The sequence below is a fragment of the Rhipicephalus sanguineus genome, chromosome 4, assembly GCF_013339695.2.
Source record: "Rhipicephalus sanguineus isolate Rsan-2018 chromosome 4, BIME_Rsan_1.4, whole genome shotgun sequence".
NCBI classification, from domain to species: Eukaryota; Metazoa; Arthropoda; class Arachnida; order Ixodida; family Ixodidae; genus Rhipicephalus; species Rhipicephalus sanguineus.
Window position 1 is genome coordinate 200035811 of NC_051179.1, and position 13644 is coordinate 200049454.

A 13644-nucleotide genomic window follows, 5' to 3' on the forward strand; every position below is an offset into this window, starting at 1 on the left:
CGTGACAGACCCATCAGCAAAAATGTGCACCGTATATCCGTACATATAGGCAATGTACGATAAAGCAAAATGCTTAAGTCCAGCGGGTGGTATTTTCGACTTCTTTGTTATCCCCGGAATCAAGAGTCGCACGATCGGTTTAGGCATCGTCCAGAGAGGTAGTCCGGGAGTCGCTTGTGATGCATAATTCGAGGGCAGCAGATCTTGCTGCGACATCACAGCTTCCGAGTATGCAGCATTAGGTCGTGTGTTAATAATGTCTCTCAGTGGATGGTCTCGGTGCCTTGTCAATAACCTCAGATGTACTCGCAGTGGCTCGTGTTGAAGATACACGCGAGCTGGACAAGCGCGTGCTTCTGTAATAGTACCCCATGTAGAAGTACATCGAGGTACTCCTAGGCAAATTCTGAGGGCGCGGGCCTGAGCACTCTCCAGTGTACGTACAGCAGATGTGCAAACACGAGAAAGAACAGGAGCACTGTAGCGGAGGTATCCAACAAAAAGTGCCCGGTATATCTGTAGTAGAGATGACTTCGATGGCCCCCACGATTTTCCAGACATATGGCGAATCACATGGACAAAGCTGTCTAGTTTTTTTCTTAGTGCAGAGATGTGCTTCGACCAAGATAAATCCCGGTCGATGATAACTCCGAGAAAGTTGTGGTGAGTTACAGAAGGTATGACGTTCCCATCTGTCACTACAGGGTAGCAAGCCATTGACTTTCTCGAGAATGCCAGGGTTGCACTTTTTGTCGGGGAGAGTTGCAGTCCGCGGCTATTAAGGTATGTGGACGTTATCGATACCGCACGTTGTAGCTTCGTCTGTACTTGCAAACGCGTTAGACTCGTGGTCCAAATGCAGATGTCATCTGCGTACACAGATACCGAGATTTTGCCTCCTAACTTTTTAACGAGGCCAATAAGTAGAATATTAAATAATGTTGGCCTCAGGACGCCTCCCTGAGGCACGCCGCGATAGACGGGACGGTTGTTTGTATCACCGTCTAGAGCTGTCATAAATACTTCTCTTTCTTGAAGATAGCTGGCTATCCACTGATTCATAAGGCCGCCAATATCATAGTCTTCAAGAGCATTCAGGATCGCGTCATGCAGAACATTGTCGAATGCACCTTTGATGTCAAGGAAGACTGCAGCCGTCAATCGCTGGCGCCGTTTCTGGTGTTCAACGGTCGTTACTAAATTGATCACACTGTCGATTGATGATCTTCCCTTCCGGAAGCCAGTCATCGCGCCTGGATATAGCTTTTGCTTCTCCAGAAACCATTCTAAGCGCAACAGGACCATTCGTTCCATGAGTTTTCCTACACAACTTGCAAGTGCCACAGGTCTGTAGGAAACCATATCACGGGGAGACTTGCCTGGTTTCAGCAATGCCACGATCTTGCTTGTTTTCCAATGTGCCTGCACAGTTCCAGATGTCCAAGAAAGGTTGTACAAGGATAGAAGTTCTTCGGTCGCTCGAGGGCCAAAGTGGCGCAAGGTAGAATAGGTGATGCCATCAGGCCCAGGCGCACTGGAGCGTTGTGAAATAGAAATTGCCGCACGCAGCTCCTGCAGCGTGAAAGGAAGATCGAGACCGACGTCTGCTGTAGGGGGTGCGCATCTAAGCAGTGGAACGACCGTTGTTGCAGAGCCAGAGATGTGTAGGCAGAATTCTTCCGCGATCTGCTTCTCGCTGCATGACCTGATGATGGCCAATGCGCGGAAGGGACGTAGTTGCTGAGAACATGGTAGAGCTCGTACAACGTGCCATATCTTAGACAATGGTTTTCGTGGGGCCAGGATGGTGCAAAATGTCTTCCAGTTTTCGGCCAAGCTTTTCTAAGTGCCTCTGAATTTTCTTTTGCACACTGCGGGAGGTCCTCAGGTGTAAGATCGATCTTGGTCGCCTGTTTTGCGTTCAGCTCGACGATGGACTGCCCGCAGCTCTTCATATACGGCATCAACAGGCTTCCTGGAATTAGATACTGTGACGACACGTGTTGTTGTCTGCATTGCGGTGGCAATTCGTTCTTCAATTTCTATCGGAGAAACTATATAACCACACGACTTTTCTAGCTCATCTTGAAAAGCCTCCCAATATGTGTATTGCCTACGAATGCTTCCAACGCCGGTATACCGTCGTAGTTGTACGTAAGTAGGTAGGTGATCACTGCCATATGTTTCAATGTCTGCGCACCAGGCAGCAGAGGATGAAGGGCACCGAGAAGCTATAGCTAAGTCGAGACAGCTGCTGTACGTTGTGCGACGGAAATATGTCGGTGAGCCGTCGTTGAGAATATGAAGGTCATTATTACTTGTGAAATCTAGAAGTTGTCTTCCCCGAGTACTTATGACACTGCTGCCCCAAAGATGATGATGCGCATTAAAGTCGCCTACGATGACGTGAGGTCCTTGGCTCGAGTCGATGACAAGTTTCAGGTATCCAGCGTCAAATCTTCCTCTCGGAGGAATGTAACCACCAATGAGCGATATCGTGCGTCGTTTTAGCTTCAAAGTGATGAAAACGTATTCATTACTGCCATGCACAGGAATTTGGTTTTCGGAATACGTGAGGTCACAGCGTACAAATAGTAAAAGTTTGCTAGGGTTTCCGCTCGTCTGAGACGTGAATTGTTCATATCCAGATAGCCTGAATGCTGAAGTCCTATTCGGCTCGCATATCACAGCAACAGGAAATCGATATTTCAACATTCTCTGTTTAAAATCTGCGAGGTGACCTCGTAGACCTCGTGCGTTCCATTGAAATATAACAGAACAGTTAATCCTTTCAGTCAGTGATGGTGGTGAGGCTCCTGACGCCATGATTTTGTGCTGGTTTTTATATAGCACCAAGCACTGGTTCTAGTCCGTCTAGAATTTGCACTGCAGGCTTAGCAACGGGCGTCTTGACACCAACAAGTAACATTCGCAAGGCACGGATCAACTGTGTAAGCATTGTCTTGATTTGCCCATCCGATGACGAAGTCTCATGCTGGCTTTCTGGCGCCTGCGCTTCAGCACTCCGAGATGGCAGGGAAGGCCATGTGGTAACGTCCTTGTTGCTCTTCAAGCAGGATGTGGCTGGAGGTAGAGACCCCGCTTCGGATTTAACAGGAGCACGCGCTGACTCTTCAGGGAGTACAGGCTGTCGTACCATTGCCGATGTTGATCTTCTGCGATTACGAGAGCGCCTCTGGCGACGGTGCACCTTGGTAGCCGCTTCTCTGTGCGTGGAGTGATCTCGTACCATCTTCCTAAGTACGGTCATCTCAGTCTTTATTTTCGGACATTCCTTCGATCTTGACTCATGCGGGCCATCGCAGTTGGCACATTTCAGGTTAGATCCCTCGCATATCGACTCATCATGATCTCCACTGCAACGGGGGCATGTCAACCTGTTCACGCACACAGCGCTCACGTGCCCAAGTTTCTGACACTTGCGACACTGTAATGGCCTAGGAACATATGGGCGGACAGGGTACCTCACATAGCCCACTTTCATATGCGATGGCAAGTTCTTTCCCTCAAAAACTATCTTCACACATCGCGACCGTCCAAAACGGTGTATGTCTGTGATATGGGCAGTTGAGGTAATCAACGTTGATAGATCGCTGTCATCAATATCCGTATCCACCTCGGAAATCACACCAGCACTGGTGCAGCCTCCATGTACAACGAATGAGAGCGCACATATATGCTGCCGAGCTGAGTAACAGCTTTCAACGCGTTGAGGGTCGTTCGTGTATCCACATCAACAGCGAGTATATTCCTTCTAGGATTAATACGGACCTCTCTTATTTGTCCTGGTGCTAACCTGCCAAGATAGTCAGTGAGCGCTTGTCTATTCAGTGAATTCAGGTTGCCTGTAGCACAGACGGGGATGTAGTCGATTGTGTACGTCTGCCGAGTCTGCTGTGAGGACGGTGTATTGTAGTTGAGATCACTCACGCTTGAAGTCCGGCGTAGTTTCCTCTTCAGCCGGCGGTTTGTGGTCTCGATATATCCACCTTCGGATTCCATGTCATCCACGTCAGAGCAGCTTGATGACCTTGGCAGAGCCATGTTCAGATGCCCAGGAGCACCAATCCGATTTGAAGCTTGCAGGTCGCCCCCTGGTCTTGACGGAAGAGGGTGTGGAGCGTCCGTCATTGCTTTCGACGTCGTACCCGCCACGGAGGCTTCGGTACGAGTAAATTTCAACAAAAAGTCACAGTCATACAGAAACAGCAACAGATCAGAAACTCGTCTTCTTCTTCCTCCAACTCATTGAAAGATCCGCTTGTACGAAGCAACTTTATACGCAGCTGACGTGGCTATAGCATCTGGCGATGCTCGTTTAGGAGGCCAATGCTGCGCCCGCTCTATGCACACAACGAAGACGATGCGCGCTCTGGCGGTCTCGCGGAACGAGACGTTCTCCGAACAAGAAGACGTGTTTATGTTTACGTTTTCACCTCTACTAGTGCATAAAACGGGACGTTTGCTCTTGTACTAAGCATCTTGGTTCTCCGTTTACGGTGTACTGCGATAATATAGACTACCTCCTTTGCAGCCACATCTCATTAGGCGAGCCAGGTAGCGGCCTTACTTTGTCGTTAATGTTATGGACGGTTTCTTTTGATGTTTCAGTGGTAGCTTGCTGCAATGTCAACATTACGATAAAAGAAAGTCGCGAAACGCTTTGATGGCTTCCTTATCCCATACAAGACAATGAATTCGGCATGTTGCCATTCATCTACGTTCTAATTCGTTTTGTAAGTTTACCTGCCAGCACGCGATAGTTTTCAGTTGAGCAACAATGACACTTTGTCGCTCACACTATTCACGATGTCGCTAACATGTGGTTGCTCCAGTCGCGATGCGACAGTGCGACGGAGCCCGTTTCTCGCTGTCGCTCGTCGCCGTCGCTCGAAAGTCGCGTACGTGTGGTTGGGCCTTCAGTTGTGGCGTTGCAGTTGCGCACGAGTCTACAGCGAACACTGCCGGAGGTACACGCGTTTGCTCGTTTCGCTCATTATTTCGCTCCACCTCACCGAATGCCCTTCCTCAGCATGCGGTGAAAAAATTGGCCGCGTATCTGCGTGCTTCGCTGCAAATGTCGTCTAAAGACGATAGAAGAGGCGCCGCGTGAGATATGAACGCCATCTGGCAATACGTCGGGAAACGTGAATGCTGTGTTGCGGGCTGGTAGTCCCGGCGCAGCAGCAGGAAAGACCGGCGGTGACCAACGCGACCGGCGGGGACGCCAGCCAGCCCGAACACGCGGTTTGGCGCGAAGCGCCGAAGCAGAAGAAACGTCCGCACTCAACGAGTACTCTCCACACACTCTTTTATATTCACGTCGCCTGGGTAAAGCAGGAATGCCAGAGCGGCGCCCTATGGCACTCGTACAGTGCAATACTGAACTGAAACCGAAACACAACAATGAGCTCGCGCAGAGGGCACGAAGGAAGCCAAGTTTCGGCGCAGTCGCACTTTCAGCGCAGCTTAAGAAACTAGGGTCTCTAGAATTACGTATCTATGTATTTTATATTAAAGGAACACACCACCTAATACCTACCTAGTGATGTTGCGCCTCAGATATGCGTAATGTTTGCTTTTTGATCAACCATGTACACAAGTATGAACCTAGTGAGCCGTTCACGATGGCTGGCCCTTGTGCAAGTGGTTCAACTTTGGCCGAGTGGCTGAATCGAGGGACGTGCCGACAAACAGAAAGACAGACAGACAGAAAGACAGACCAAAATTTCTGCGTTTAAGTTCCCCAAGAAAGACTATCGTCTTTAAAAACGCAAGGAACGCGCGCATCTGCTAGCAGAGGAGCACGCGAGCATCTGCTGGTGGTTTAGGAGCGCTTTAACCTGGCGGTTTCTGTGTAGGCCACGAAATTTGCAGACCACCCAGAGGTATAAAGCTTCGCTGCAAAGAAAAAGGGCGCAACGGCAAGTGGAATGACGCGAAAACTTACCCTCAGCGAAAACAAAGACGACGGACAGACAGAACAACAAAGACGAGACCTCGACAGCTAATGACAGCGTGGAAGACCAAGTAGACATCAACTGAAGCAAAATTTGGGAACGCCCTTGTCGGTGTCATGATTATGAAACGGCGCAACGGAAAGACATGAAGCGCTGAACATGAAGAAGACACGAAGACAAGCGTCACGGCTTCTTCACTGTCAGTGTTTCGTGTCTTTCCCTTGCACTGTTTCATAATCATGAACCCTTACCAACTCGCCCAACTACCACTGCCGCTTGTCCGTATCCCATCACAAACCTGGAAACTTACGCAGAGCGCCCACAAAGGTGAGGGGACAAAATAGCCACAAACACGAGAACTGCACCCCTAAAGGTAGCGTTAGCGATACCCGACGAACTAGAAATAAACTTAAGCAAAGTTTGGGAACGGGCTGGTTGGTATTATATAGAAAACTTGCGAACATACGTACAGCGCAGACAACCAGCGTCGGACAGAAAGGGCCACAAAGATGAAAACCGGACTCCTAAAGACAACCTTAGCGATATCCGACCAACCAGAAATAACCTGAAGCAATGTTTAGGAACGGACTATTTGGCATTCCATCGCAAACTTGTAAACTTCCGGGCAGCCCGAACAAAGACGAGATCTCGACTCCTAAAAACAACCTTAACGATCCCCGACCAACCAGAAATAATCTGAAGGAAGATTTGGGAACCGGCTCTATGGTATTTTGTCGCAAAATTGTAATTTTACGTAGAGCGAACACAAAGACTTGGGGAAGGAACAAACCACAGAGATGAGAACTGGACTGCTGATGACAGTGTTAGCCATACCGATCAACTAGAAATAAACTGAAGGAAAGTTCGGGAGCAGGATAGTTGGTATTCCATCGCAAACTTGGAAGGTTACGCACAGCGCAGACAAACAAGAGACATGGATTGCTAAAGCGAGCGTTAACGATACCCGACCAACCAGAAATAACCTGAAGCAATGTTTGGGAACGGGCTAGATGGTATTTTGTCGCAAAATTGTAAGTTTACGTACAGCGAAGACAAAGACTTGGGGACGGAACGAACCACAAAGATGAGAACTGGACTGCTCAAGACAGTGTTAGCAACACCCGATCAACTAGAAATGCCCTGAAGCAATGTCATGGAACGGGTTATTTGGCGTTCCACCATAAAATTGTAAACTTCTGTACAGCGCATACAAAGACGAGATCTGGACTTCTAGAGACAGCATTAACGATACCCGACTAACCAGAAATAACCTGAAACAAAGTTTGGGAACGGCCTAGATAGTATTTTGTCGCAAAATTATAATTCTACGTAGAGCGAAGACAAAGACTTGGGGACGGAAGGAGACACAAAGATGAGAACTGGACAGCTAAAGACAGCGTTAGCGATTCGCGATCAGCTAGAAATAAACTGAAGCAAAGTTTTGGAACGGGCTATTCGGTATTCCGTCGCAAACCTGCGCAAAGCTAAGAACAGCGAAGGCAAAAACGAGGTCATAAAGGGCGAGAAAGACGAGTGCTCGGTGGCTGAAGACAGCGTTCGCGATTCGCGATCAACTAGAAATAAACTGAAGCAAAGTTTTGGAACGGGCTATTCAGTGTTCCGTCGCAAACCTGCGCAAAGCTAAGAACAGCGAAGGCAAAAACGAGGTCATAAATGGCGAGAAAGACGAGTGCTCGGTGGCTGAAGACAGCGTTCGCGATTCGCGATCAACTAGAAATAAACTGAAGCAAAGTTTTGGAACGGGCTATTCAGTGTTCCGTCGCAAACCTGCACAAAGCTATGAACAGCGAAGGCAAAAACGAGGTCATAAAGGGCGAGAAAGACGAGTGCTCAGTAGCTGAAGACAGCGTTCGCGATTTGCGATCAGCTAGAAATAAACTGAAGCAAAGTTTTGGAACGGGCTATTCGGTATTCCGTCGCAAACCTGCGCAAAGCTAAGAACAGCGAAGGCAAAAACGAGGTCATAAAGGGCGAGAAAGACGAGTGCTCGGTGGCTGAAGACAGCGTTCGCGATTCGCGATCAACTAGAAATAAACTGAAGCAAAGTTTTGGAACGGGCTATTCAGTGTTCCGTCGCAAACCTGCGCAAAGCTAAGAACAGCGAAGGCAAAAACGAGGTCATAAATGGCGAGAAAGACGAGTGCTCGGTGGCTGAAGACAGCGTTCGCGATTCGCGATCAACTAGAAATAAACTGAAGCAAAGTTTTGGAACGGGCTATTCAGTGTTCCGTCGCAAACCTGCACAAAGCTATGAACAGCGAAGGCAAAAACGAGGTCATAAAGGGCGAGAAAGACGAGTGCTCAGTAGCTGAAGACAGCGTTCGCGATTTGCGATCAACTAGAAATAAACTGAAGCAAAGTTTTGGAACGGGCTCTTCGGTGTTCCGTCGCAAACCTGCACAAAGCTAAGAACAGCGAAGGCAAAAACGAGGTCATAAAGGGCGAGAAAGACGAGTGCTCGGTGGCTGAAGACAGCGCTATCGATTCGCGATCAGCTAGAAATAAACTGAAGCAAAGTTTTGGAACGGGCTCTTCGGTGTTCCGTCGCAAACCTGTCAAGTTCTTTTATCTTCGGTCCTCGTTTTAAGTGCGCTTATAAGCTTTGTGCTTCAACATGAATGTTCACCAACTAGCCCATCTCACCGTCTTGCTACAAAGCTAAGAACAGCGAAGGCAAAAACGAGGTCATAAAGGGCGAGAAAGACGAGTGCTCGGTAGCTGAAGACAGCGTTCGCGATTTGCGATCAGCTAGAAATAAACTGAAGCAAAGTTTTGGAACGGGCTCTTCGGTGTTCCGTCGCAAACCTGCACAAAGCTAAGAACAGCGAAGGCAAAAACGAGGTCATAAAGGGCGAGAAAGACGAGTGCTCGGTGGCTGAAGACAGCGTTCGCGATTCGCGATCAAGTAGAAATAAACTGAAGCAAAGTTTTGGAACGGGCTATTCAGTGTTCCGTCGCAAACCTGCACAAAGCTATGAACAGCGAAGGCAAAAACGAGGTCATAAAGGGCGAGAAAGACGAGTGCTGGGTAGCTGAAGACAGCGTTCGCGATTCGCGATCAACTAGAAATAAACTGAACCAAAGTTTTGGAACGGGCTCTTCGGTGTTCTGTCGGAAACCTGCACAAAGCTAAGAACAGCGAAGGCAAAAACGAGATCATAAAGGACGAGAAAGACGAGTGCTCGGTGGCTGAAGACAGTGCTATCGATTCGCGACCAACTACAAATAAACTGAAGCAAAGGTTGTGGAGAGGCTAGTTGGTATTGCATCGCAAACTTGCGAATTTATGTACAGGGGAGGCAAAGGCGAGGTGACAAATAGCGCGAAAGACGAGTGCTGTGTGGCTGATGACAGCGTTCGCGATGCCCGACAAAGTAGACATAGACTAAAGCAAAGTTTCGGAACGGGCTAGTTGGTATTCCATCAAAAAACTGAAAACTTGCGCACGGCGAAGACAAAGACTAGGGGATAGATAGAACGACAAAGACGAGCGTTCGACTGCTGATGACAGCTTTAGCGATACCCGACCTACTAGAACTAAACTGACGCAATCCTAGGCTTTGTGGTATTCTATAGCAAACTTGCAAACTTACGTACGCGCACAAACACGAGGAGACAGAAATAGCGACAAAGATGAGCGCTCTTTTTTATGGCTCTTTTTGTCCATTTACAGGACGCTATAATTAGCTTGTATATCAGCTACCTTCTTCTGGTACTTCCTAAACATGCAAATAAAGATCCAATAAAGATTGATGCACGCATGCAGCAGCGTGTACCTGCGGTCTGCCGGCCCTCCCGACCATCTGCTCGAGCACCAGGTTTGGGTACGGCTGTGTGCGGCCTCCGTACGTGGTGGTCCCGCGCACTACGACCAGCCTCGCAGGAAGATTGACGCCAACGGCCAATGTGCTCGTGCTGACCAGAGCGCGCAATGCACCGGCGCGGAACAATGACTCGAGCACCTCCCGGTCGGACGCCTCGAGACCCGCGTGGTGCCAGCCCACGCCTGAACGTTGAACCAGCTCTGCGTACAGTGCAAAGAACAGTTTTTCTACTTGACTTAGGCCTGTCAGACCTTCTCGTTCGTAGCTACTTCAAGAATGCTAGAAAAACGGCTGAAGATTCGTTAACAACGTAACGCATCCTACTAAAATAATTTGCGCAGTCAGTACTGAGTAGCGAGGTACAACACATGGTACACAAGGAAAAACTCGCAGGTTCCCTTGCGCATTCGCCTAATACGACTCGAAGGCGGAAGTCACCTTCTTTTTCATCTGAGTTGGTCAACTCACGTCAGTTATTCCTCCCATTTCGGCAACCGTCTCAAATATATATATTTTTTATTTGAGCTGACTTATTGCATTGAAAAAGTTAATTGTTACAACATTACGGAGGAAAAATATTTTTGGTCACGTGGGAACTTTCCGAATTATGTAAAACGTCGTCTTAATGATATTTGTCGGACGACTTATTCCTGTAGTATCCTTTCTCGTTTCAGTACCAAATTTGGTTTACAATGAATAAAGGAGTTTGTGTAAGTTGTTTGGATATCAGTAACATTACTGCACTTTTTCTGTGGTATAGGTCTCCAGAAAATTGGCCAAAATTTTCTATACTTGCATTATTTCCACGGCAAAATTGCGCTATGTATGAATATCAAAGTGGGGAATGCGTAATTCATGGAAGGTGTATTTTCTGACTACTGAAGTGTTTGAGTGGTACGACAAAAATCACAAATTTGGAAAACCGCAATTTACACCACGTGGTGCTCCAATAAAAAATGAGCTGTATAGCTCAAACGAAAGCGAATAAATAGTTCTTACATTGCATTTTTTAAGGAAGAAAGTAATTTTTGTCGACTATCTGCGACGGCATCTCAGCTCCGCTCTGAACTTTTTGAGCCAAGGGAGCATTTCCTTGGCACCTGCCGGACTGACGCCTTCCTTCCAGTGCAAGTGAAAGCCAAGCTCCAGGAAGGACGATCCCTAGGCGGAGAGCGAGAACCCCAACTGCAAGCGGACAGCATCGAGGGGCGTAATTTGGCAGCAGCGGAAGAGGAACAACGCGTGGATTGCAATGATTGCGAGTTTCACGTAAACGAGTGCGTTTCAGCAATAATCTTCACCGCAAAGACCAAACAAAAATGCATGGAAATGGCAGTGCAGTACGTGCAAGGGTGGCAGCCAAAAAAGTCAAGCTGACTCAGACGGACAAAGGGCTGACAAAACCGTAGCAGAGCACGTAGTCTCGGTAAATCAGAAGATGGATGCACTTTTGAGTTTACCTGATAAACTGGGAGCATTGGAAATTTCTGTGTAATTTCTCTGAGATAAATTTGATGAACCCCGCGCACGCCTGTTTGTTCAAGAAAAACTGACAAACGACCTGCCAAAAAGGGTTGACAATCTTGAAAAATAGAAATCTGGTCAAGTGTTGATGGGCATTAGACGAGGCATAGACGAGCGCGAATTTCGCAGTCGCCGCCTAAAAATGGAAATACCCGGAAAGCGATCACGAGAACCTCTTGTCCAAGGTAAACGACATAGCGAAGGAATTTAAGGTGCCACGTGTGACTCAAAATGGCGTCATGGGTCTACGTGCAAAAACAGGAAAGACGCCCGGTGTTATCGTGCGGTTCGTAAACCAAAAAGTGCGTCACAAATGGCTCTCCAACAAGCGGGCGTTGAAAGATGAAAGTGATGGCGTGTTCATTCGTGAAAACCTTACACGGTGTTCCCGCAGTCTCCTAAAAACTGCAAAGGAATGGGTAGCAAGATCTGGCTCCGCGTTCGTCTGGCACCCAAACTGGAAAGTGCTGGAAGACGCGCAGCTGGAGCAAGAGCGGCTATCGTACGATGTAAGGAGCATCTACAACGCGCACAACGATGCTGTCAAATAGCTTTTGCGACTACAATCATTAGTTTAATAGTACAAAATTCTCCTCTCAGCCTACGATCTCTGTCGCGTTTCTCCGCAGTGTAGTGCAAATCGTAGTGTTTACTGTTTCATCCTAATGAAAGAAATCTGAGTAATAAATTTGATGAACTGACGTTGAGCACCAGTTTGAGTTGATCTGTTTCACGGAGACGTGGTTCTCCTCAGATGAGTGTGTTCTATTTGATGAGTTTGATTGTGTCTCAGCATTCCGACCAGATGAACGGGAAGGTGGTGTTTCTATATATTGTGGACACTAGTTATGCGCTTCTTTCTCATCTGTGCATTATCATAATCATCATCATCCGTTTATCTCTCTGTCCTCATCATCACCGTGTGTCATTGTCATCATCATCGGTTGTGTGCGCGCTCTGCCCGTTCTTTTCCGATGCCTTGAGCTGGATAAACGTCATTTCAACCAAGACGTCATACGTGATGGAGGTGGATTTTCGGTCCTCGGTCCTCTCCCAGCCCGCGCTCTACCCCTCGAGCTTCGTTCAGGCCGCCGCTTGCCCCCACTGTCCGGCAGCATGTCGCAGAACGAGCCTGCCGGCGCTGATGCCATCTCTATTCCTCCGCCGCACGCCGTGCCTCCTGTTATCATACATAGCCACCACCTGACCCCCCGCTCTTCGCTGGTCTTCGTGGAAAAGACGTCGAGGACTGGCTCGATGACTACGACCGCGTGAGTGCCGCTAATCGATGGGACGAGGACGCCAAACTGCGTTACGTCCCTTTCTACCTAACCGGCGTTGCGAAGACTTGGTACTTCAACCACGCCGTTGACTTACCCGACTGGGCGACCTTCCAGCGGCAGCTCCGCCATGTTTTTGGCACACCGGCCATTCGGTCCGCCGTCGAGAAGAGGACCCTTGATATTCGCCAACAACATCCCGGCGAGACGTACACATCGTACATTGAGGAGGTCCTTGCGCTATGCCGGCGTGTCAATTCGTCCATGCCGGAATCGGACAAAGTACGCCACATTTTGAAGGGCATAGAGGCTGTTGCCTTTAATGCCCTCGCTGCTCAGAACTCAACTACCATAGCTGACGTCGTCACCACTTGTCAGCGCCTCGATGCCAACCAGACATTGGCGAACACCCTCCTACTTCTCATAAAGATCTCCGTGACCTCATAAGCGACATTATACGGGAAGAACTACAGTCGATGGGCTTCTCACCTGCTTCACCGTGTTCTGCACAGTCTTCTGGACCGGTCTTGCGCGACATCATCCGGGAGGAACTCACATCCGTGACCTCCCTTCGTGCGTACAGCGACCTGCTTATCGGCCCATACCAACCTACGCCCAAGTTGCTGCCGCGTCTCCCAGCGACGTAAACACGCTACCGCTACCACACTCGTCGATTGCTGCCGCGCCCCCAGTCAACTTCCGTTCGGTGCCGCCTGACCCTTCACCTGCCCACCTGACCGCACTATCTCCAGGTGCTTCGAACGCCTTCTACTCACCACCCTGGCGTTCGACCCGCCCAGTATGCTACTACTGCGGGTTTCGCGGCCACATATCTCGCTTCTGCCGAAAGCGCCAGCAAGATGAGCGTCGAGGTTATGACATGCGTGAACGCGATTTTTCCACTGGGGTCTCTTATGGTCAGCGTTACTCGTCGCCCCCGCACCGGTCTCCATCTCCTCCCGCGTCGAATCCACCCCGGAACAGCCGACCCGCATGACGCCGCTCACCCTCGCC

At 48.9% G+C, this 13644-nt stretch overlaps 1 protein-coding gene across 1 annotated transcript in view; it reads right to left on the reverse strand.

Moving 5' to 3' along the window:
• Window positions 1–13644, reverse strand: part of LOC119391978 (probable ATP-dependent DNA helicase HFM1) — a 395854-nt gene that overhangs the window by 1205 nt on the left and 381005 nt on the right. Inside the window, exon 11 of the mRNA XM_049415461.1 lies at window positions 9779–10026. Within this exon, the coding sequence (XP_049271418.1) occupies window positions 9779–10026 (248 nt within the window). The remainder of the gene's footprint in view (window positions 1–9778; window positions 10027–13644) is intronic.